A 22606-nucleotide genomic window follows, 5' to 3' on the forward strand; every position below is an offset into this window, starting at 1 on the left:
GTTGATTTTGTAACTTGATGAAAGTTGAGGGTTGCATGCTAAAAAAGGTAGCGGAGATTAATTATGTAACTTGATCAAAGTTAATGGATAGCAAATGAAAAAAAAAGGTGGTAATGGGTCACCTCCACCGACATTCATCTTTAATACGTGTGGTATAATGTCCAAATATATCTTGAAAATTAATCATTAATAATGATCAATGTATAAGTATTCTCTTCATGACTATAAAATCCATTTATATTTTCTCTTACACAGAGATAGAAAGAGAAATAACAAAAATTGTACGTGCAGTGTTTTGATGGTATTTAGCAGCATAATATTAATCGATGACGGATCCAGTTTCTCTCTATTTTAATTTATGTGGGAACAACCTTTGTGACAAGACTAACAATGTTCTTTGTTCCCAAACGCTCTTAGAACAGCCTGTATCATTAAACTAAACTAGCATAAAGGAAGGAAACAATAGCATAGTTTAGGCACAGCAATTGGCTTCATTAAAAACATAACCAAGCACATGGATTATTTTAGATAACCAGTCATGCTGCATAAGCAAGCATGAATTAACACCAACAAATCCTCACATCTTCACTCACTCCACTTGATAACTCCTTCGGCACCCTACTTACCGCAACCATAACCATAGAATATTTACTTTTTTCAAACAACCAGAAACCTTCCATACGACACCACCCGACCCCATCACGGTTCTTGTTCCGCTTTTCTCCTTTTCTTTTTACCAAAAAACCACACATAGCTTAAACCGAGACCATGAAACATGGGTACAAAAGTCATTTAACTTATTCAACCTTTTCAAGCCCATTCAAAATACTGGCAACGGGCACCTCTAGCATACGTCCAATTCCCGCACCCAAAGAAGCAGCTGCCTTGTTTGGGCCCCGGTTTCTGGACCATCCCTTTACTGCTTTTCACCCCACAGAAACAGCAAGGATGAAATATTGGAATAAAATGCAGGTCCTTCGGTTTGTGAGGCGGCAGGTGGTGGTATGGCAGAAAAGGGATGTGTACAAGTGGTGGTTTCCAAGTGAAAGCATGGTGGTCAGTTATCAAGGAATTGGTGATTGAGAACTTGGAGCCCTTGTGCATCATCAAAGCAAGTAGGCGAGCGGTGTTCTTGGCATCATCTAAACCGCAGTGAGGTCGACCCTGCCATGACAGCCCCGCCATCTGGACTGCTTCCTTTAGATTGCATTTTGCACCACCATAAACCTCACAGAATGGAACTTTTAAGTTGATCCATCTGTATAAAGGCCACAAATCAAATAAGTTTGTGCCAAACGTAAGCATAAAAACAATTGGTTCAAGTTGAAACAGGTTGCTTTTTAGTATGGGCCGAGTCAGATTGAGTTGATCCGTCAACACTTATTTGTCTGTTTTTTACCACATAACTGATGCACTAATTATCTAGATCTTTGATTGCAATCATATGCCTTCAAATATTCACCCTTTTAACCCGTTACACACTTTTAGTAAATTTCTTTTGATTTGACCCATTTGAGATGGACACAGCCCATTCATAAGTAAATGGGCTAAAATTGCCACATACACATTTTGTAAGCAAAGCAAAGCTAAGCTCTTAGTAGTGGTGTAAACGAGCCAAGTCGTTCACGAGCTACTCAAGATCGGCTGGCTAAAATCTCGAATCAAGCCGAGCTTAAACGAGCTTGAGCCTAAAAATAAGTGAGCCCAACATTTATATAACTTTTATTTATGTTTTAAATATACATTTATATAGTAATAACTATTATATATAAAATTATAATAAAAACAACTAAAGAATATATATTATGTTATATGAAAAAATTATAGTTTTAAATAATATATAAAAAATCGTTTATATAAAATTATTAAAAATAATAAACGAGCCGAGCTTGAACTTGAAAAACCACTCACCAGCCAAGCTCAAGCATTAGAAATAAAGCTCGAAATGAGCCGAGCTTGAGCGTAAATAAAATTTGGGCTTGGCTGATTTACACCTATAGCGTTAAAGTGTATCATCTCTATGTTAAAAGAAAATTTCATTTCCATACGGAAACTACTACTTTGATAACTTTCCAAATGGTTAGTTACAAAAGACAAGCTCTTATGTGCAGGCTTTTTTTTTAAAATAAATGATGGCAAGCGCAAAACTTACCGGTTAAAATAAGGAGGCTTACGGATTTTCTTGAATCTGCACTCGGATTCCAACATGACTCTACAGTCCCAGTTTGACCAAGTCACCACAGCAAAGTTAGCATTCTTTATTCCCTTCCTTTCCAGCCATTTGTCATGTCTTAGAAGAGCTTCACTAAGAGTAACTCCTTCATCCACCTCAAATTAACAACATCCACAATTTTAACCTTCCATCCTGCTTTCTATGTAATAATTAATAAATGCATGACATACAAAGCAACCAACAGAATCCATCACAATTCTTATTATTAAATAATTTTTGAACATTCCTTTCTGCAATCGTTTGAGTAAAAAACACATGCTTAAATATCCATATTTGAGGCTTCAATTTCTCACTTGCTACTTAAAAAGCAATCTTTAAAACACTAAATCACAATTTTCTGGTGTAGATCTTTATGAACTCATTCCCTACATTAATGGTTAAAATTAGAGATGTCCCATCTGGTTATAAACTGGTTGATTTGGGTTATGATTTATCTCTAATGAGTAGTTAATTGAAAAAAGCTTGAAAAAATGACCCGTTTAAATCCATACAACTGATTTTGATCCAATACCCAACACACCCATTTTGTCCAAATAATTTTGTTCACATGCCGAAATTGATTATTTCTATAAAAGTTACTTTTTTTGGAGCAAAAGTAATTTGGGTCCACTCAACCCCTACCAAACAACTGCCCATTTTGCCACCTCTAGAACAAAACACCAGGGTCAATTGTCTTCAAATATTGACTAGATATAGCATGTATGATAACAATTCATGAAATGAACAAAGTTAGTGTAGGAAACCCTGTGCATACCTGAATTTGCTGAATACCAGTTAAATCCTTACAAAAATCACTTAAAAGCTGATTGCACGTTGGACGAACATATGTTTGGAAACAAGCTTCCAGTTGACCAGTCAAACTACTCACTATAACCGAAGGGAATTCAATGATCTCCTGTGGATGAGGATTCCGTTCCTTATCGCATGTAGCCTCAAAATCAATGACCACAAAATAATGGAACTCTTGATGCTGATAACCATAGGGGTAACATTGAGGGAACATGGGAAATGGAGCATATTGAACCCTACTATTCACCAAGAAAGGGTAAAAGTGGCCTTCAATGTTATTCAACTGGCAAAGTTGCGCCTTTTTAATGTCAGGATGCAAAGACCATGAACCCAGGTAAGCTGGTTTTTTGTTGGGTACGATTGAAGATTCGAGAAATTCAGTCTGGTCTAGTTCTAAAAAGTTTGTATCATTTTTGTGTTCTATAAACCCTTCCATAGGACTCTCATTATACTGTGGGTGTCCATTGCTCAGCAGGCTTGATGTCGGGGCCTCACAGTTCGTTTGCATAGTTTCTGCAATTATAGAAATCTATATCAGATAATCAGAAACTAAAATGAAAAAAAAAAAAAGAAATGCGATCATCAATAGCCATGTCAACATGCAACAGCAACACTTAAGTCACTCAAACTCCAAAAGTATACGAATTACGAAATTCACATCATTCTTGTAGTTTAACTATGTGATTCATAAAAAAACTCCTACCATTTGTTTCATTCTGCTTACTTTGTTATAATTAGCATTAGCAATGATTGATAGATTCATATTAGCCAAATGAGAAAGAGTGAATTGGTGTATTTCGAAATGTTATACAGAAAAAAAAAACAAATCAGATAACATGTTGACTCTTTAATGAAATCAATTAGATTAAACCGACTTGACATCCAAATCCACTTAGAAAGTTCAAAGCAATGTGACTCAATTTCTTCATTGCCCTTTCTTTTCTTCAATGTGTACATCAGATCCTCTAACTTTTTTGTTTCTTCCTTCATATTTTTACCAGATACGTCTTTTTCAAAACTAGAATTACATAAGTCAAAATGGCATAGAGTATTTTACGTAAGATGCGCAACCCATAAATGAAACGCTGCTCTAAAGAATAAAACTTTAACCCTAAACCTATTGTGAAAATCAATTCTAGATTCTAGGAAGGAAAGCGCATAGATGTTTTCTGCATTGTGAGTTCTTGTTATACATGCTATTTCAAAATTCAAGTACTATTGTGTTCTAGCGTGTCGAACCTGGGACATATTATAGTTAGTTTAGATTAAGTGAATGCCAGTATATTTACATAATTTTACACATGCGTAGCATATAGCGGACACCTTGTACACAATATTAATTAATTAATAATTCTTAGTTATCTTTACATTTTGTTTCGAGCCTCCAACGTCTAACCCTAATTCAGTCTGTTAATGAATGGTGCAGTGTGGTACATCTTTAATATCTACTCCAAAGTAGCTACAAATTAAACTTATTCATCTAAAGTGAAACAAGCATTGTGAATCCATCTCCAGAAAAGCCCTAATTATTACTACCTGTGTCTGTGTCAGTGTATGTATAATCAATGGAAGCAGCAGATACAGTACAGATTCTGGATCTTTCAATTACAATATCAATAATGCACTTAGAATGAATCAATCAATAAAAAGAAAACCCTAGGTGACGAAGAATAATGAAACCTTGATTGTTTTGGATCGAATTCATGATCGATGGAATAGTTGAGATCGACGAGAAAGTACATCAGATCAGATCTCCTTATCAATCGTAAACCACCTCTTGTAATTGTAACAAATCAATTCATGCAATGCAATGCAATGCAATTAGTAGTGATGATGGCTTCCATCTATCAAACTCCATTCCATGAATTACAGATTCAGTCCATTTATTTTTTACAAATTTACAAATTAAGTTAATTTTGTTCATTCTTTAGGTCAAACATGATAATACAATCTTTTAACAACCCAAACAATAATTACATTTAGTTAGTTAACAACAGTAATTTTTTTTGACAAGTTAATCAATTAGAAGAGTATCTAGAATTATGAAATTTCATAAAACTAATTAATAGTAGCGTTGTGGTGACATTGCAACTAGGGTGCAATCATGTTGGGTAGATGAATTGAGCTGATTCTGTGATGACTGGTGCTGATAACATTACATCCTTCGTGTTGAATGTTGATGCAATCAACTCGAGACGTCTCAAATTTTACTATGTGCTTAAAAGGCACTAGGCTATTATTAATGGAGCACAACATCGATCCTTCACATGATATTATTGTTATTGCTAGGTAGTTGAGTGTGCTATGTTTATATGATTTGTTAATGTTTGTAAAATTCTATGATATCTAATACAAACGTATAAAAATATATGACATTTATATCATTGCTTTAAAGCTTTGAGATATAATCTAATCTAACTAATATATTAAACCAAAACCATTTTGTCCACATGTCACCATTCTAAGGTATCCACATAGGATGCCACCTAGATGTCACATAGGTTATTGCTTAAAATACCAACCTATCCATTTAAGCTTCTCATGGGTTTTGGACACCCATTTAACCTGCTTATATTATGATCCATGACCCGTTTTTCTATTATAGTCTATGACCCTTAAAACTTTATAAAATTTTGAAAAATAAATTATTGTGTAATACAGGCGTTGAACCTAAGACCTTAGGTTTCAAACCAAATGTGCTTACCAACTCCACTGAAGTGGTAATTGTGTTTGATTTATTGACTAAACATATATAGATGTGATTACAAAATTAAATTATTTATTTAAATACCATTTTGGTCAAACTTAACATTTAAAGTTTTGAATTCATAACTTAATATTTAATTTGACTTTATTATAAGAAGGCATATGTTAAATCTGATAACAACTAATGATAATTAACAAAATGATCACAAAAGTTTTTTTTTTTAAATGTTACTAAAGTATCGGTTTGACAATGCATTTTTATTTAAATTAGTAGTTCTTTATGTTTTGAGTTTTTACTTTTTAGTATCTCATGTTTAGATATCATAATTACGATACATGCATTTTAATTGAATATGATTTTACATATATATTACGTTTTATATGTGTTCTATCCGTGTGTAACACAGGTACTATCCTAGTTATCTAATGAAACATAAACGGTTTTTGCCTGTAAACCATATAAACGCAAACAATTAATTTCTCAAACGAGAAGTGTAAATAGTTTTCGCCTGTAAAACAAATGATGTAATCCACAATTTACTAGTTTTTTTTTTTGAACAACGAATTTTATTAAAAACCAACTAGCAAGAATTAAAAAATATATATGTAAGTTTATATTATTTTACAGTATGTATATAAATAAATAAAGGGGTTTATCCTGTGACGATTCTTTTTGTTTTGAGTTGTTCTCCGACTATCGCTTTTCGGCTTACGACTTCCGACGAATTTTGTACCACTAGATCTCTCTCAGACTCCGTTGCCGGTACCTTTATTTATTTGCATTTTTTTTAAAAATTATTCATTATTCCCCAATTTTGATGTTTTATTTATTTTTTTAACCCTATCTTGTTCTAAATCTGAACAAATTGAATTGATGCAGTGCATTATGTTCAAGAACACGTTCCAATCTGGTTTCTTGTCCATCTTATACAGCCTAGGGTATGTATGGTTTGTTCTTCAGTTCATTTGTAAATTGAAGCTTCTGATTTGTTTATGTATGTATGTATATATGTATGTAATTGTAGGAGCAAACCTTTGCAGATATGGGACAAAGAAAGTGAGTCTTTATCATTTTGCATTTTGCTTATTTTTTATGCTTAAGTGTTTGAATCACTTTTGCCCAATTACTTGTTGTTCACCCTAGGTAGAGGTTATTCAGAACCCTATTAAGCTTAATATGTTTTTATGTCGAATTATTCTGTTGATTGGAACTACAACTTCATACTTCGTAGCAAAAGTTGCTAACACACGCGACCTAATGGAACCGTTAAAATAGGTAAACATATCAAAGACTTTGAGTGGGAATCATAGTTGTCAATAACGGTGATAGTGGGCGCTATAGCGCGCTACGTAGCGATGTGGCTATAGGCCGCTATATACTAAATATTGGTCATTTAGCGTGATTATTGCGGTTTTTTTATTGTTTTTATGTTATTTTTTAATATAAAAATCGTAGAAACCTATTTTTTAGGCTTGTTTATCAACCAAACAGCTGCACCTTCCACAAGTTCCACCGTAAAAGCTTATTTTGGGAATATAAACCCTAATTATTTAGCTTAAAATTTTTCTACTCCTTTATCACTAAATATGAAGCGGTCGCTACTTACCGCTATTCGCTACCTAAGATACAGGTGACCCGTCACTATTTACCACTATTCGCTATTGACAACTATGGTGGGAATGTTTTTTATATGTGAGTGAAAAGGATTGGTGGCTTAATGGACAAGGCTAACAAGTTCTTGTAGTTACTTAGAGATATTGCAGCTAATATATATGGTATATATGATTGATATAGTTGTTGGCATGCAAGTAAGTTGGCTACAACCTACAGACGATAAGGATTGGATCCATATTCCATAATTCACATTTTGAACTCGTAAGATAGAGAGATGCATTATGAATTTCAAAAGCTGATTTTTTAACTAGTAAGATCTGAAAATGGCACTAAGTTTACTCGACTTCATCAAACAATATATTTACTCCCTCGTAGCATTATCACATTTCATTGGAGGGCATTCACAAAAAAGAAGAAAATGGAAAGTCTTAAAAATGTCTCCTGCAGCTAGCTGCTTTACATACAGGACATGCTCTTTGTAAGTTGTTAAGTAAACAAAGGAAAGTTTCTCATCTTTATGGGTATACTTGGATGTGAAATGGGCATTATTTATTAATTTTTAGTACAAACATCTACTCAAAAGTGAATGATTTTCAGATGCTGCAAGTTAATAGGCTTGCACAAGTGCTTTTACACTCTGCAAGACCATGGTTATATCTGCTTAGTCAAATAAGCCATTGTTTTTGAATTTTAAAATTTCAAATCGGTCAATCTGAATGTGTATTTGGGATTAGGTGTTGTTAAAATGAAGAGAAAAAAGAAATTAAAAAAAGATAGGAGAAAGAGAGAAATGGTTTGAATGTGTTAAGTAGATGATATGAAAAGATTGAGTAAAAGAGTAAAAGTAATTGTAGATTATAACTTTCCGCAAGCTTAAAAAGCTAACAAATATATGGAAGTTAAACAAGTTATATTAAGATAAGCTTGTTTGGTTATGCATACATGCTTTCTTATATTACTTAATTGTGTTAGTTCTTTTATTACTGTTTCTTGATTTACTCTTCTGATTTCTTTCTTTCTGGTTTTAAAATTTTTTTTTTTTAGTTTCTTTAGTTTTTAGCCTCTTTAGGTTGTACATATTGTTTCTTAGGTTCTACATAAAGCTTTTTCTATTGTACACTTGTTTTCTTGAGCTAATTTAGTTGGACATAGGGCTTGCTTGATTGTACATAGAGGCTCTTAATATAATAAATTGTATGTGTTTGCAATCACTAAATTCAATGTTCAAAGATAAACAATGTAGTATATACCATGATTACCATCTAGAATGAAGTTGAAAATTTTGTATGAATCGGCTTTCATGACCTAAGCGCCTCGGATTGCCTTACACATTTAAACCAAGCCTTGATGGTGTCTTTACCATTGGGCATGTGTACACTTGTACACAAGTTTGCTAACAAATAGCCAAATAGGTATCCCCAAGATTTAAGATCTTTGTAATAGGAATAATTTTAACCACAAAAATGTTACATTACGTCTTGTAACCAAATTGATGGGGTTATTGATCTTGTACTTTTTAAGCACTTTAGCAGTTAAGCTAGTTAATGCCTGGTTTCTTGGTTTGGCTCTTGTTTATGTATAGCCTGTTTGTGGTTTTCATTGCATAAAGTGCTAGAAACTTTGAACATGTTGACTTTTTGATGTGGTGCTGACAAACTGGTTACTTGCTGTCAAGGCCAAAGATTACCTTGAATTGAATTTTTTTAAAGGTTGAGGGGCTGAAGCTAGTTACCCAAATTTGAGATTGGACTACAGTTGGTTACTTATCACCACCCTTATATCCAAAAGTTTATTAATTTTTATTGTTTGCTTCTTTTAGCTGTTAATGGCCAGGTCAAGCGCATACACGATGAAGACATACAGTCAAACATTCTTGAAATTGTTGGAACAAATGTTCCCTCAACCTACATCACATGTCCAGCTGATCCTGCTGCAACACTCGGTATAAAGCTGCCATTTTTGGTAATGATTGTGAAAAACGTGAACAAATATTTCACGTTCGAGATTCAGATTCTGGATGACAAAAACGTCAGACGTCGTTTCCGCGCTTCTAATTATCAAGTGTGTAAGTCTTCCCTACATAAAAGAGTTGTACCATGTGCATGTATATCTATACGTTGTACAGTTTGTGCAATCTGGTTGTTTACTGGAGTTGGCTAACTTTTAATTGTTAGAAGTTTGAACATTGAAGTAACTTTTTTGTTACTAATATTTGAAAGGCTATGACTCGAGTTAAACCGTTCATATGCACGATGCCTCTGCGGTTGGATGAAGGGTGGAATCAAATCCAACTAAATTTAAGTGATCTCACTAGACGTGCGTATGGAACAAATTATGCTGAGACACTCCGTGTTCAAGTTCATGCTAATTGTCGCCTCAGAAGGATTTACTTTTCAGACCGCCTTTATTCAGAAGAGGAACTGCCACCAGAATTCAAACTTTACCTTCCCATGCAGGTTACTTTCACATGACCAGCTTTATTTCTTGATAGTAAATATTTTTTTGATCATTTTTTCACATAAGTTTTTTATGTTTCATTGCAGAAACAATGAGAAGAAAATGAAGTGTTGGAACTTGCAATGCAGAGTGGCATGGTGATCTGTGATATTCTAATGCAGTCTGATTCTATAAAAGTTGGCATGTTTTATGCACATTTATTGTACAAGGATTAGAATTTTGTTGTGTGGTGTTGATCTGTCCTATCTTATGGTTTTATATCCATTTATTATTTTTAGCTTTCCTACCAAAAACGGTGAAGTTTGGAAACAAAAAAGAATCCAAACTTCACTCACAGATGAGTCGCATTCGAGTTGACCCGTCTATCGAGTCCTCTTTTGGTTGTATAATCCATAGATGGGTTGATTTGACATTGAAGATTTAATCTTGATTTGTTAAGTGATTAAAATTTGGGGTTTGTTTTGTAAGTTTATTTTAGTATGGAATATTCTAAAATAAGTTTGCTTTGTTTCCCAAGTTAGGTTTGACTTGTAGAGCAAGTTTAATAGGTCTATAAATAGAGTCTAGATTATTATTTGAGAGAGTTAAGAGAATTAAGTCTCTTCTCCTTGTATGTTCGTGAAGTTCGTTTGATTATATGAAAAGAGTCGAGGGTTGTCACCTCAAATAACTTGTGTTCGTTTGTTCGTTTGTTTGATCCGTCTGGGCCAACAGACATCTTCTAATTTGAGATTTTAAAAACATCGTGTGAAAATGACTAGTTTTCAGGTTAGTAACCCATTTAATAAGTGAGTTGCTTTAATTCGAGCAAGCTAATGAGCTAACTTCCAGTTGTATATAGTAAACGGGTTGGACCGTCAACCTCTTTAAATATGAGATTTTTGTAGTTTGGATTACGCATGTTTTTATTCCATTTCATCTCATGTTTATTTTGATCATTTCATCACATTTTCACCATAATATAGAAACATGTGATTCATAATTGCAACCACATACTCATAATCGAGTTTAGAAACATGTGTGTTTAGTCACAACCACTCTTTGTAACTATATAGACATGCTTATAAATCAACTTTCTAACTAACCAGTATATAGTTGCCCCAAATTTTGTATTTACACTCACAACCCTAAAGTTAAGTTTCATACTATATTTTGGTCCATCTTTGTTATTGATTAATACCAACGCATAAAAGATGAATACTTATCCTTATAAAACAATACTTAAAATGTTACACTGTTATTATTATTATTAATAATAAATAGCACATAAAGAGCACCAAGTAGCGTGTCATGCTTTCATACAAAATGACATATTCAAATGATACACGACGTTACTTAAATATGACATATCAAGTAACGTGTCACGTTCATATAGCATGCATTAAGAAAAATAAATAAGATTTGTGTCATCTTAAGTAAAAGTAAAATTATTCTCTAAGAATATATAACATTCATCAAAGTATAGTTTATTATTCTTTGAAGAAAGAAAGAAAGCATCCGGACTGGAATAAATGTTGTAGTGTTGTGAGAGGTACAAAATAGAAACCATTTGATAGATACTAGAAAAAAATAAGATTCATAGGACGTGGGTCCCAGCAAAGCCAACGTGGGTTACAGAGAAGACATATTTAGATGTTAGCCACGAATTCACTTCCATCATTTCCATCCACAAATTATTACTTTTATTATTATACCCCCACCTCTCTGTCTCTTGATCTTGATATTGACCCCTGCCTGCACAACCACAATCCTTCATTTCAATTCACACACACAAATCCTTTTATTTATTTCTCAATTGATTTGAAAATCATCTCCAGATCAGTTCTTACTGTAAGTTTAGTAGTGATTCTGTTCCCTTTTCATTTTCCAGCTTTAATTACTCTCTATATTTTATCATTCATTTATTTGTGCATGGAAACTAAATCAAATAAATGGGTTTCAAGATAAGTATATCCTTTTCATATTAATGTTTTCAAATTCTGAAATTTTACATCTTTGTTTTGTCACAAGCGATTATGTTTAATATATGCCCCCTTTATTTGTAAAATTTGAAATTTCTATATAAATAATACATACATATTTAACTTCTTTTTATAAAATATAATAAATAAATAGTTAGGTTCAACGGATCAACTCGTGAACCTGTCAGATCACAACCCGTTTAGCTAAACGTGTAACTTACCTGAACCCGTTAAACAAACCCAAACCCGTGTGTCGTGTCAGATTTTCACAACTTAGACTCACTTTTACCTAATGCGAATCAATATTATTTAGAAAATATAATTCTTACAATAATTACAAAAATATTAATTGTATCTGACTGATCTTTGACCTTCATGTGTTGTTACTATCCGTAGTGATTAATGAATACCATGGAGTGGTATTTCGGTAACGAAGTAGAAGATCTTGTTGTTCCAAAGGGGTATGAACAAGCATCATCACCTGAAAATTGGTTACAATGGGGATGTTCTTATCCGAAAAAGATTTTTGATTCGAGCATGAACATGATGACACAAGAACTATGCAACAATGGTGGGTCCCTTTTGTGGAACGATGAAGCAGATTTTCAACAGTTTGCAGTGGAAGAAGCCAGAATCAATCGCATGGATGATGATGACATATTCTTGTACATGCTCAACTTTTGGGAATTAAGATTCTTCATTTAATGTCGTATTACATGTCTTCGAATTCGATTACTACTAATAAAAACGGGTCAACTGCTCCATTTTGTCCTCAAGATTCACTCTTTTGGATGGTAAGAAGCGGGTCGGATCCGGTCAGGTCTTGTTTTGACTCTTTCCTGATCCATTTTCACTAATATATTTAGTTTCGAGTGTTGACTCTTTTTCGGTCAAAGAAATTAACCTGATTGTTTTCAGTCAAACAAATATGCATTTTGTCTGCCTAGTTTGCATTTTCATGATGTATCTTTTGCAGCAATTCGTTACTTGAAGAAGATCCAACTAACGCTGACATCACCGGGGGCAAAACGGTAAATTCAACAACTTATCAAACGCCAGAGGTGAGATGAACATTTCGAGTTGACCTGCGCAGTCAAAGGTTGTTAATTGTTATGTTTGTGTAATAATTAATGTTTTTATAATTTATTTGCTAATTTTCATTAGCAGTATACTGGCAATGAGAACTTAGTGGAGGAACCTGTGTTGAATGATCTTGAAAGGGTGACTGCACAGGTGAGACTTAATAGGGGTATTATTGGAATTTCATAATTTGCGTGAACTTATGAACACACTTCATATATATTTGTATGTTCGTTTCAGTTAACGGATAAAACTCGCATTTGCTTACGTGATGCTTTCTACCAACTTGCAGAAAGCTCAAAACAATATTCTAACCATGATACATTGAGGTATGTATGTATATATGCATGTATGTATAAATAACATTGTGTTCTTCACTCATAGTAAATGTATGTATCTATAATCCAAGCTTTATGTATTATTAAATATACACCGATTAAAACATAACGTGAATCAACTATCTTGAATGACAGGGCGGGAGAAACAGAAGATTCAGAATATAAAACAAATGTTATTGATAGAGCGGTAGCCAGCCTCGTATTCCATAAGTCTGATTTTGATGACACACATAGCCAGCATCAAACCAACTACAACAATGATGCAGAGTTTCGTGATTTGGAGTTTTAAGTTATGAAAAAATTTGCTTTTTGCAGATAGCGCGTGTATGTAGGCTTCGTGTCAAGCCCGATTTTTTTGATCTCATGTGTATATGGTGCTGTTGGCCAGCTAAGTACATATCCAATACTGAGTGGTGTTTTCCGGATCAATTTTGTGGCATGAACACGTTTTTATTATGTAATATTCCTCGTTAACGAGTTGATTTATTGATCATGACAACAAATAAGATGATAATGTAATGTTGTTTAGCATGAATTGCAATTTGCATGTATTGTAATTGAAAACCGGGTCACCCGAATATGCTTCCGGGTTATAGTTTATTTGGACAACTGAACCTGATCATGCATATAGGTGTCCGGTTAGAGTTTGTTTCGACAATCAAATGCATCAATCTAAACCGGTTTAGCTGTTCATATTGGGTATTGCAAATTGGAATGGGTAATTTGATATTTGAAGGGGAAATATGTTATTAAGTTTTAGACATTGGGATATATGTAATTTCAAGGCTTTTTAAAGAAAAAAATATGTAAAAATCCCTAAAAAATAATTTCAGTTTCCACAAAGTTATTACTATTCCTAGTTTGGTTGTCTTGCTAAGATGCATGCATCCTAAGGTGTTTCTAATTCTAGCTAGTTTTCTCATTGACCATAAGAACCCATTATTGGAAAAACACACGATACTTGCCAGTACCCTGCTAGCCAAGGGGATCTGAAACTTTTGTAAAACCACACAATTGTTTCAATTGATTTTCGACCAGGGAATGCCAAACTCTGTTTTTAGCCAGAAAAGACCACTTAACACATTGATAGTTGCACAAATATACAACTTATTCAACATATCAGCCATAACATCAACATGTACCTAACCACAAAACAAAGGGAAAAAAAACCTCACTACTCCCGAATACAACTTGAATTCATGTTCAACAAAACAGCAAAAAACAGATCCAGGGTATAAAAGATAACCAAAAACAGACAACACGAAAGCTAAAAAGCACGGACCTTAACTTGACTATACACTCGAAACCGCAGTAAAGCTTGATGATTTTTAACTAACTTTCTAGGGCTTATCAGAGTTGAGATTGATATCTTTCACCTGAGAATTATCATCAGACCCCTCCTTTTGTTGCTTATCTTTTTTCTCAAACCGACCACCACACCCCCTGCTTCTTCTCAGTGCATGCAAATGCCTCGATTCATGCAAGTACGGCTGCTAAATTTTCACAGACATTAGCTCACAGAATTTATACAGATTAATAACAATTTTAATTTACCTTTCTAGACTTGTGAGCTTTATTTTCAGATTCAGCTTTTGCACGACACTGTCTGCGCCTCAAGATTCCATGATATTGTTTAGCATTCACGAAAACCGGCTCCTCGACTGTATCTAACGGGAGCGGAACACCACCTTGATGAATTCCCATTAACTGAAGATGCACCTGAAGTAGATGCTAATGGGTCAAACGGATAAAATAACTAAAATGTGTCAAACGGGCCAAAATAAGGACGAGGAAGTGTACCATAGGTTGCACCGGATACGGGTGAGTTGGATACGGTTGTGTTTCATAGGGAGTGGATAAGGATAAGCCGTAATAAGGACCTGGATAAGGATAAGCTGCTTGACCCTGTGATTATATATGCATTAACTTCAACAGAAACAAGCAGTAACAAAACTATTAGACACCCTGATAGGCTTAAATAACGGGCCTAACGCCTAATGACGGCCAACCCTAATAGATATTCTAACATTAACATATCCAATACTATTTTTTGAAAGAGAGAGATACCAATGTTGGGTATTGGATGTTTGAAGGAGGAGGCATGCCGTTTGCAATTGCAGAAGGCGAGGACTGAACTTGGCCATCCTTTTGGGTTTGACCAATCTCACTTTTGTTATGATCTGATTTTCGAAAACATCATTAATTTATGTCAAACTATATATACAAGTGATATACACATCATGAAGGCAATGCATACTGAAAGGCGGCATTTTCCACTCGTTACTTATGAAACAGTTTATTTACGTTATGTTTAATCCCAAACGGGTCAAATTAGATAACTTAGCTAATTATAGAACATTTTAAATGAGTTGGGTCTGGTTAAACGGGTTGAAAGATACTTGAATTGTATTTAAAACATTCAGATTATTATTGTAATAAGAAATTTCTTATGATCGTATGAAAAGCATTAACTGTAATAAAGATTAAAAAAGTGGACACAAAAAAGTGTTGTATCAACAACTCAACCCGCACTAAATAATTACTAGTTAAAACTCGCACCCGGTTTGACCCGCTACCCAAAACCCGCGGACGTTAAAGCCAGTTGCAACAACGAGGAAAAACCTTACCCAATTAGCAGGATAAAAGAAACAAGACAGTTGTATAAGATGCATATATAGATCATAATAAATATTAAATACAAAAAAACATGACAAATACCAGGATTCTCAGGAGCAGCAGAGGACATGATGCTGTCAACCACAGATTTTGATGAAGTTGGATCTAGTAAGCATCATAAAAGAAGTTATTATAATGGCATAATACACTACTAATACTACATAATATTCAATAAACTCTTTGACTTGGCAAATTTCTTAACAAAATACTGCATTAATCTTTCTTTTTCACTTGTAAAATTCTCTCTGGTTTCCATCTAATTTTCTTTTGGCCATCATTGGAACCACATCAGAAAGTTATAAAACTTTATTGCTAAAGACACAACTGATGAAGCCATTAAACTAATAAAAACAAAATCTTGAAACTGAGATTAGTACCCGACCATAGACTTTTAATTTTTTTTCCAGTCATTAATAACAAATCTATTAAAATCAAAAGGATCCAATTACAATAGAGAAGTGGGTAAACGGGCAACAAACTGCGCCACCACCCCCTTTTGAATAGCAAACCCGATCCTACCGAAAACAATGTTAGGTAGCGTTTGGTATACAGGAATGACAGAGAGAATGGAATGATTTATTATTTGGGAATGAAAAAATTAGTGTTTGGTTGCTAAATGGAATGGAATCATCAATTACACATGGAATCCCATTCCATCATAACAATTCCTTCCCACCCCCCCTTCTTTTTTTTCATTCTATTCCTCATTCACCTTACTTTCTCAATAACACCACCACCTAACAACCACCACCACAACTACCATCGGAACCACCACCATTTCCATCACCGCCGCCGCCGCCACCACCACCAGCGTTACCACCGCCGCCGCCGCTGCCACAACGTCGCCGTAACCACCGTAACCGTTGTCACCGCCGTTTCCTGACCATCACTGCCACCCCACCGTACGATTGCCATCACTACCAATGCTACCACCGCTTGACCACCGCCACCACCATTTTCATCGCCGGAACTACCACCGTCGCCATTGTAGTTTTTTTTTTTTTTTTGTAAAAAGTATTTTGAGATAGGAGTGTTAATATTATTTATATTTCATCTATAATTTTTTTATACCAAACAACATAAAGTAATAATTCATTTTATTCCCATAGGTTAACCAAACAAGACAAAGGAATGTAATGATCCATTTCATTCCTTCTCCCATTCCATTCCCCCCTTCATTCCATTACCTCCAACCAAACGTACCGTTTCCGTTTCAGAAACGTAATTTAAGAAATGTTTGTTTTATAATGTTTAATTCACATAAGCAGGTTAATAAAAAAACCTAACATCAACTATCACCGGACCCCAAATCTTTGTGCTATCGAATGAATAAATTGCTCAAATTAAACCTATGATTAACCAAAGAAAATTGGTTTTGATTGAAAAACAGAAACCCATAATTCTTCTTCGAATTCAATCAGTTGAGACTACATGCAGGAGTATGTATGTATGTATGTATATATATGGAATTGAGAAAGAAAGTTGAAATGAAGAACTAGGGTTTAAATTAGAATCAGTGATTTTACCAAATTGAAGCTTCCGGTTGAATTCTCTGCGGCTAGCTAATGAGAAAGTTGTCGCCTTGGACAATTCGTGGTTCAGATTCACCCGGACACAAAACCAGGTTGGAAGGTTTGTCCGTACAATATTATTATTATTATTATTATTATTATATGTGAACTCAAAATATGAAAGAAAAGAAAAGAAAAGTATATATTATTTTAAAAGTCGTTATAATAGTATGAGGAGGCACTAAAAAGTCTTTATTCACTAATCGGGTGAGGACTAGCGACTAATCGGATCGGACGTTAATATATATTTTTTAGTTTTATATATATACACACATTCTTATATGTAATTTGCAGTTTTATACGTACAAAAACATATTTTGGCCGGAAATTGGTTGGATTTTTGCTAGAAACCAATGGTTTTTGCTGTAATCTTGCCGGAAACCGTTGATTTTTGTTGAAATCTTGCCGAAAAGTGCTTATTTTGGTCAGAAACTCGCTGGAATCCGATGATTTTGGCCATATTTGACTGTTGACCGATTAATTGGCCGACTAGCCCAAAATAAATCAATGAAGTGGGGACTAGCGATTAATCGGGGATTAATCGATGCCTAGCCGGGATTTTTGCAACACTGATCTTAGGTGGTTTTACAATATCAACTCGCTTAGTCTAGGGGGTGTTGTTCGGGTTTTTTGTTATATGAATTCTATATGTTTACCGACCCAAATAAGATTCGAGTTAATCAATTTCGAGTTTATTTGGGTCAGGTTAATTGATATATGGGTTTTTAAGTACAAGCTACAATGCAAACTTTACAATATGATCTTTCAAACATATTAACCAAACCAAACCTTTTAGTAACTCAAACAACCAACGTCACTTTTTAACACAATAACTAATTATTTAAGTGATAACTATATTGATATACAAAAAAAAAAAAAAAAAAAAAAAAAAAAAAAAAAAAAAACATATGAGGGAAACCTAAACTTTCTGGTTCATCATGTGTGTATATGTATAGCTGACAATATTTTAAGTAAATTCAGGTTGCCTGATTAAGCTTTTTTGACCCGATTAGCGAACCGAGTACTACCTTTGGGTTTCGGGTTCCATCTTAATGGGGTTCAGGTTGTTTGTTTTCGGGTTTATTCATGTTTAGGTTACATGTTATTCGGTTTAAAAATTGCACCCTGGTTGATTTGAATGATTTAGCTTAATGTTTTTAAGTGGACTTGTTAAATGTTACTTTCAACTCGATTCAACTTATAAAGGGTACATGTAGCAAGTTAACATCAATATTAAATTATACATATAGAAGATAATATCAAATTATCAATACACAAGGAAATTAAATAATTGCAAGTGACAAATCTTTATAAGGCTATGCGTTGTGGGGCCTTTGCCCATCCAAAAAGCTCCCATAGCATCAGAAACACCACCCCTTAATCGCTATGGGTTGTTTTGAGGTGGGGGTGTTACCCATAAAGCGCCGGATGAAGAGATTGTTTTGGTGCCAGATGATGAAGGGGGTGGGGCGCTTCCCACTACACCCTTTTTTTTTGGTAGAAGTCCTTATCTCTATGGTGACGTGGCACCACAAGGCGTAAAATGCCCCTATAAAGATTCCATCCACTACTTACGGTCTAAGAGTAAAACTAACGTTGGCTCAAACTCAACTATAAATAGTTGTTGACAAACCGGTCAAATGCCAAAGCATCTATAAAACAATCTGAACTAAGACTCGAATCCGTTTAAACTCAACCCAAAACCTGATAATATCATATCTGCAATTGCCTTAAATCTTTTGACTTTTTACATTAGTTCCAGTGGTGGACCTAGCTAATGAGGAGGGGTAGCCTTCGCTACCCCTCAACGATTCGCTGGTAGTGTAAAAAAAATTTTTTTTGTCGATTTTCGTGTTTCGTTACCCCTGAAAAAAAGATAACATTACTCCTAGTATCTTAAGCCCAACCAATTTAATACTTAAACCCAACAAAAGCCCACTTAAATTATAAAACCCAAACCAAAAAACCCAATAACGCAAATAATCCTTTTAAGTTTAACAATAAAAAAAGACCAATATTGTGAACACAGGCACACAGCCGACAACACTCTGTCTCTCTAGACTCTGTTCACCACACACCACCAGTTTACCACGGCTGCCGCCGCCTGCCGCCACCTCCACCTCCATCCGCCACCAGCCACCTCCTGACCTCACTCAACCACTCCATCTCCGACCTCTCCTTTCCAGTAAGATTTCTTGTATTTAGGGATTTAGGGTTTATGTTTAAATTGGAATTGATTAGGTATTTAGGGTTATTTTTAAATTGGAATTAATTAGGGATTTAGCATCTAGTTTTATGTGTAAATTGGAATTGATATTAGGTTTTTGGTTCAAATTTTGTTTAGAGAACTTTGAAGATGAGTAAGCAACCTCTTATTAGCAATTTTTTTAAATGTCAAAGAAAAGAAAACGATGACATCGATTTATCACCAAGTTTAAATATTCCAACTTTAAGTTCAAACATGCTCGACTCTTTTATTTTCTTATTTAATTAAATATTGTGTTTATCAATATTTTTGTTGAGTAAACTTTAAAACTACTCATTAACAATGTGTTTGATATGGTCGAAAGATATCAATAAAATTATTGTATTAGTAAGTTAATAAGTTAGAGTAATTTTCAATATCATTAAGTAAACAAGTTTAGGTTATTTTGATGCGCCCATTATAAACGAACTTGTTTTGATTTGTCATTGCAAATGAGTTAACCGGGCGCCGATACGCTTGTAACACGAAGACGAGCCCGGGGCACGCCAAACACGTAACCAAACACCTGCACGAGCAAAACGCGTTAATGAACTCCGCTACGCGCGAAAGGTAGTCAGACCCCGTAAACGCGAAACCGGTAAAAAAAAATATCTTAATATACATTTAAAAAAAATTACGCTATCCCTGAAATTAGTTTCTAGATCCGCCACTGATTAGTTCTATATATTAAAATTACAAGCAATGCAACATTCAACCTTAATTACTTCTGTTTGGGCTAACTCTTTTATTGTATTCAAAATTAACTTAATACAAGCATCATTAGCATACAATATCATTCCACAAACATCATACAGCATCATATAAACAGCATACACACAACATACACACCAACCAAAACATACAAAACCAAAAAAAAACACACCATCATGCGAAGAGAACCTGCGTACTCGAAGCCGTCAGATCACAAAGCGCCTCAGGTGCTTCAACCACTTCCCATTGAACCGAAAAGCTCGGGCTTTTCTCACTATTCAACCTCAAAATATACCCAACAGCAACATGAAGGTTTCTTCCCACAACATAAATCTTATTATTATTACAATTAACCGAAAAAGGTTTGCATATCTGCTCCGGTAATGGAGGTCCGTCAACAATTTTCCACGAGTCATTATTCATGTCATACACCTTAACTTTAGTCCTCTCGTGCTCGGTTACAATAAACAAGTAACCATAAATCACCACACTCGTACCCGTCCACCCTTCTCTAAGCCCATCCGCCATGTTTTCCCAATGATCGGTTTTCGGGTCATAAACTTGACCCCTCGGGACCACATAAAAGGGCCAAAACCACCCCTCGGTCACAAGAAGCTTCCCATCAAGAACCGCTGCATCATAAGATGCCATATGTGTCCCCATACTTGCAACCGAATGCCAAATCCCCTTATTCGGGTCCATAACCTCAGCAGAATTAAGCTCAAAATAATCCGCACTGTTACCACCCGCCACATAAATCTTTCCATTTATAACCCCACTTGCGAAAAACGACCTAGCCGTTATCATTTTCTTCATCACGGTCCAACAATTCTTTTGAACATTAAATTTCAACACTATATTCAAAGGGCAATCGCCGTCAAATACCACACCTCCACACACGAAAAGCGACCCCTCAAATGGGAATGAAACGCACCTAAGCCCGTGTGGACACACCTTATCGATACAGGGCATTTGTGGAATCGTGTGCCATGCGAAATTAACTAGATCAAGAACATGCCATTGAATCTTTCTTGTACATTTATGAAAGGAGAGTATAAATAACCACGGATCTTGAAACCCCATTTCTTTTCGTCGTGTAAAGAACCGTTCTTTGTTACCAAATAGCTGATACCAACGTTTGCAAACGGTTTTTGAAGCCGTGTGACTTGAAACCGGCAGCCTTAGAAGACAATTTAAAGCAATATCATCAGGAAGACCGGGAATAAGTGGATCACCTCTCAGACTCGACTCGGTTTCAACAAACGGATCCAGTAAGCGCGATTGGACTGCAGCTAACTTGAATTTTGGAGATAATGTCATCTGTGAATCCCCTAACTTTTGTACTGCTACTTGCTGTGATGAAACCCTAACTCTTTGCATTCCTTTTCACAAATTCAACAACCCAAAACAAAATCTTGAAAACCCCAATTCAAATCCAAGATTTTGAGAGCATCAAACCGCAATTCGAATCGACTGATTTACCAATTGCAAGAACACCTTTTGAAATATGCAAAACCAGTTCAGCGTTGCTAACATCAAATATGATCATACAAGCAAAACCCCATCTACAAAACTAACATCAAATTCAACTTCTGCTGCATGAAAGGCACAAAGCTTCAATTTTTCCCCCAAAAAGATAACACCCCTTTCAAGTTTCAACCTTTTTCACAAGATTTGAATCAATAAACACACCCAGTTGAAGAACCAATCAAAAATCATCCTTTTATGATCTGGGTAGAGTTCGAATTCAAACAAAACCCATCAAGAAATAAAGATCAAGACTTACAGATAAGGGGAATTGATTAAAGATGCATAAAGATTGAAACTTGAGGTTGAAGGTTGATGTTGTTTGATGATGATTGTGGCTTGGGGGGTCGAATGAATTCTTGTGGCAAAGATGGGGTTTGATAATTATAACAATATCTTGATGATAATAATAATAATAATAATAATAATAATAATAATAATAATAATAATAAGTCCCACGCGCAACAAAAGAACGTGGACAGAAAGGAGGGTTCATGGTATCGGACCCAACCGTACACGTCAATGTCGAGTCAACCTCATTTCCTAAATTAATCACATAATAATAATTGTTTGATAAAACTACATAAAAAAAGTAGTGTAAAACGCTTTAATGATAGTTGAGAAGGAGCTGTTTTTACAACATAAGATAGCATTATATTAATGGTGTGAATGTATTTGTTTAATGCGTCACGTAAAG

The 22606-nt window shown here is 34.7% G+C and overlaps 4 protein-coding genes and 1 pseudogene across 5 annotated transcripts; 2 read left to right on the forward strand and 3 right to left on the reverse strand.

Annotated features, from left to right (window-relative positions):
- Positions 1–429: 429 nt before the first annotated feature.
- On the reverse strand, positions 430–4799 carry LOC143625144 (uncharacterized). Its single transcript, XM_077095582.1, has 4 exons — positions 4703–4799; positions 2988–3535; positions 2153–2328; positions 430–1258 (listed from the first exon to the last, which is right to left on the reverse strand). Exons 1-4 carry the CDS (start codon positions 4725–4727, stop codon positions 811–813), a joined length of 1197 nt encoding a protein of 398 aa, XP_076951697.1. The 5' UTR covers positions 4728–4799; the 3' UTR covers positions 430–810.
- A 1815-nt stretch (positions 4800–6614) lies between these two features.
- Positions 6615–10060, forward strand: LOC143625145 (uncharacterized). Its single transcript, XM_077095583.1, has 5 exons — positions 6615–6667; positions 6754–6785; positions 9163–9404; positions 9563–9799; positions 9887–10060. Exons 1-5 carry the CDS (start codon positions 6615–6617, stop codon positions 9893–9895), a joined length of 573 nt encoding a protein of 190 aa, XP_076951698.1. The 3' UTR covers positions 9896–10060.
- Positions 10061–12172: 2112 nt separating this feature from the next.
- Positions 12173–13679, forward strand: LOC143625146 (protein LNK4-like). Its single transcript, XM_077095584.1, has 5 exons — positions 12173–12426; positions 12738–12822; positions 12926–12994; positions 13082–13170; positions 13315–13679. Exons 1-5 carry the CDS (start codon positions 12173–12175, stop codon positions 13466–13468), a joined length of 651 nt encoding a protein of 216 aa, XP_076951699.1. The 3' UTR covers positions 13469–13679.
- Positions 13680–14346: 667 nt separating this feature from the next.
- Positions 14347–15569, reverse strand: LOC143625147 (nuclear transcription factor Y subunit A-4-like). Of its 2 annotated transcripts, none has more exons than XM_077095586.1 (4): positions 15247–15569; positions 14980–15084; positions 14734–14898; positions 14347–14669 (listed from the first exon to the last, which is right to left on the reverse strand). In XM_077095586.1, the coding sequence occupies exons 1-4, from the start codon at positions 15280–15282 to the stop codon at positions 14520–14522; spliced, it is 456 nt and encodes a 151-aa protein (XP_076951701.1). In that variant the 5' UTR covers positions 15283–15569; the 3' UTR covers positions 14347–14519. The 2 variants fall into 2 exon arrangements, with proteins under 2 accessions (XP_076951701.1, XP_076951700.1); XM_077095585.1 differs by having other exon boundaries at positions 14347–14672; positions 15247–15557.
- A 4947-nt stretch (positions 15570–20516) lies between these two features.
- On the reverse strand, positions 20517–22186 carry LOC143625196 (F-box/kelch-repeat protein At1g30090 pseudogene; annotated as a pseudogene).
- Positions 22187–22606: the final 420 nt, after the last annotated feature.

Source organism: Bidens hawaiensis, unplaced genomic scaffold (assembly GCF_021521415.1).
Source record: "Bidens hawaiensis isolate Kalapana, Puna unplaced genomic scaffold, B.hawaiensis_p1.1 tig00004020_1, whole genome shotgun sequence".
Taxonomy (NCBI): Eukaryota; Viridiplantae; Streptophyta; class Magnoliopsida; order Asterales; family Asteraceae; genus Bidens; species Bidens hawaiensis.

Coding starts and splice junctions, on each gene's coding strand:
- LOC143625146 (XM_077095584.1), top strand. CDS start 12,173: ATGGAGTGGTATTTCGGTAACGAAGTAGAAGATCTTGTTGTTCCAAAG. Junction 12,427..12,737: donor GATGATGATGACATATTCTT/GTACATGCTCAA, acceptor TATCTTTTGCAG/CAATTCGTTACTTGAAGAAG. Junction 13,171..13,314: donor TCTAACCATGATACATTGAG/GTATGTATGTAT, acceptor CTTGAATGACAG/GGCGGGAGAAACAGAAGATT.
- LOC143625147 (XM_077095585.1), bottom strand. CDS start 15,282: ATGCCTCCTCCTTCAAACATCCAATACCCAACATTG. Junction 15,085..15,246: donor ACATCCAATACCCAACATTG/GTATCTCTCTCT, acceptor ATATAATCACAG/GGTCAAGCAGCTTATCCTTA. Junction 14,899..14,979: donor CGTATCCGGTGCAACCTATG/GTACACTTCCTC, acceptor CATCTACTTCAG/GTGCATCTTCAGTTAATGGG.
- LOC143625144 (XM_077095582.1), bottom strand. CDS start 4,727: ATGAATTCGATCCAAAACAATCAAG. Junction 3,536..4,702: donor TTCGATCCAAAACAATCAAG/GTTTCATTATTC, acceptor CTATAATTGCAG/AAACTATGCAAACGAACTGT. Junction 1,259..2,152: donor AAGCCTCCTTATTTTAACCG/GTAAGTTTTGCG, acceptor GCCTTTATACAG/ATGGATCAACTTAAAAGTTC.
- LOC143625145 (XM_077095583.1), top strand. CDS start 6,615: ATGTTCAAGAACACGTTCCAATCTGGTTTCTTGTCCATCTTATACAGC. Junction 6,786..9,162: donor GCAGATATGGGACAAAGAAA/GTGAGTCTTTAT, acceptor TGCTTCTTTTAG/CTGTTAATGGCCAGGTCAAG. Junction 9,405..9,562: donor TCCGCGCTTCTAATTATCAA/GTGTGTAAGTCT, acceptor AATATTTGAAAG/GCTATGACTCGAGTTAAACC.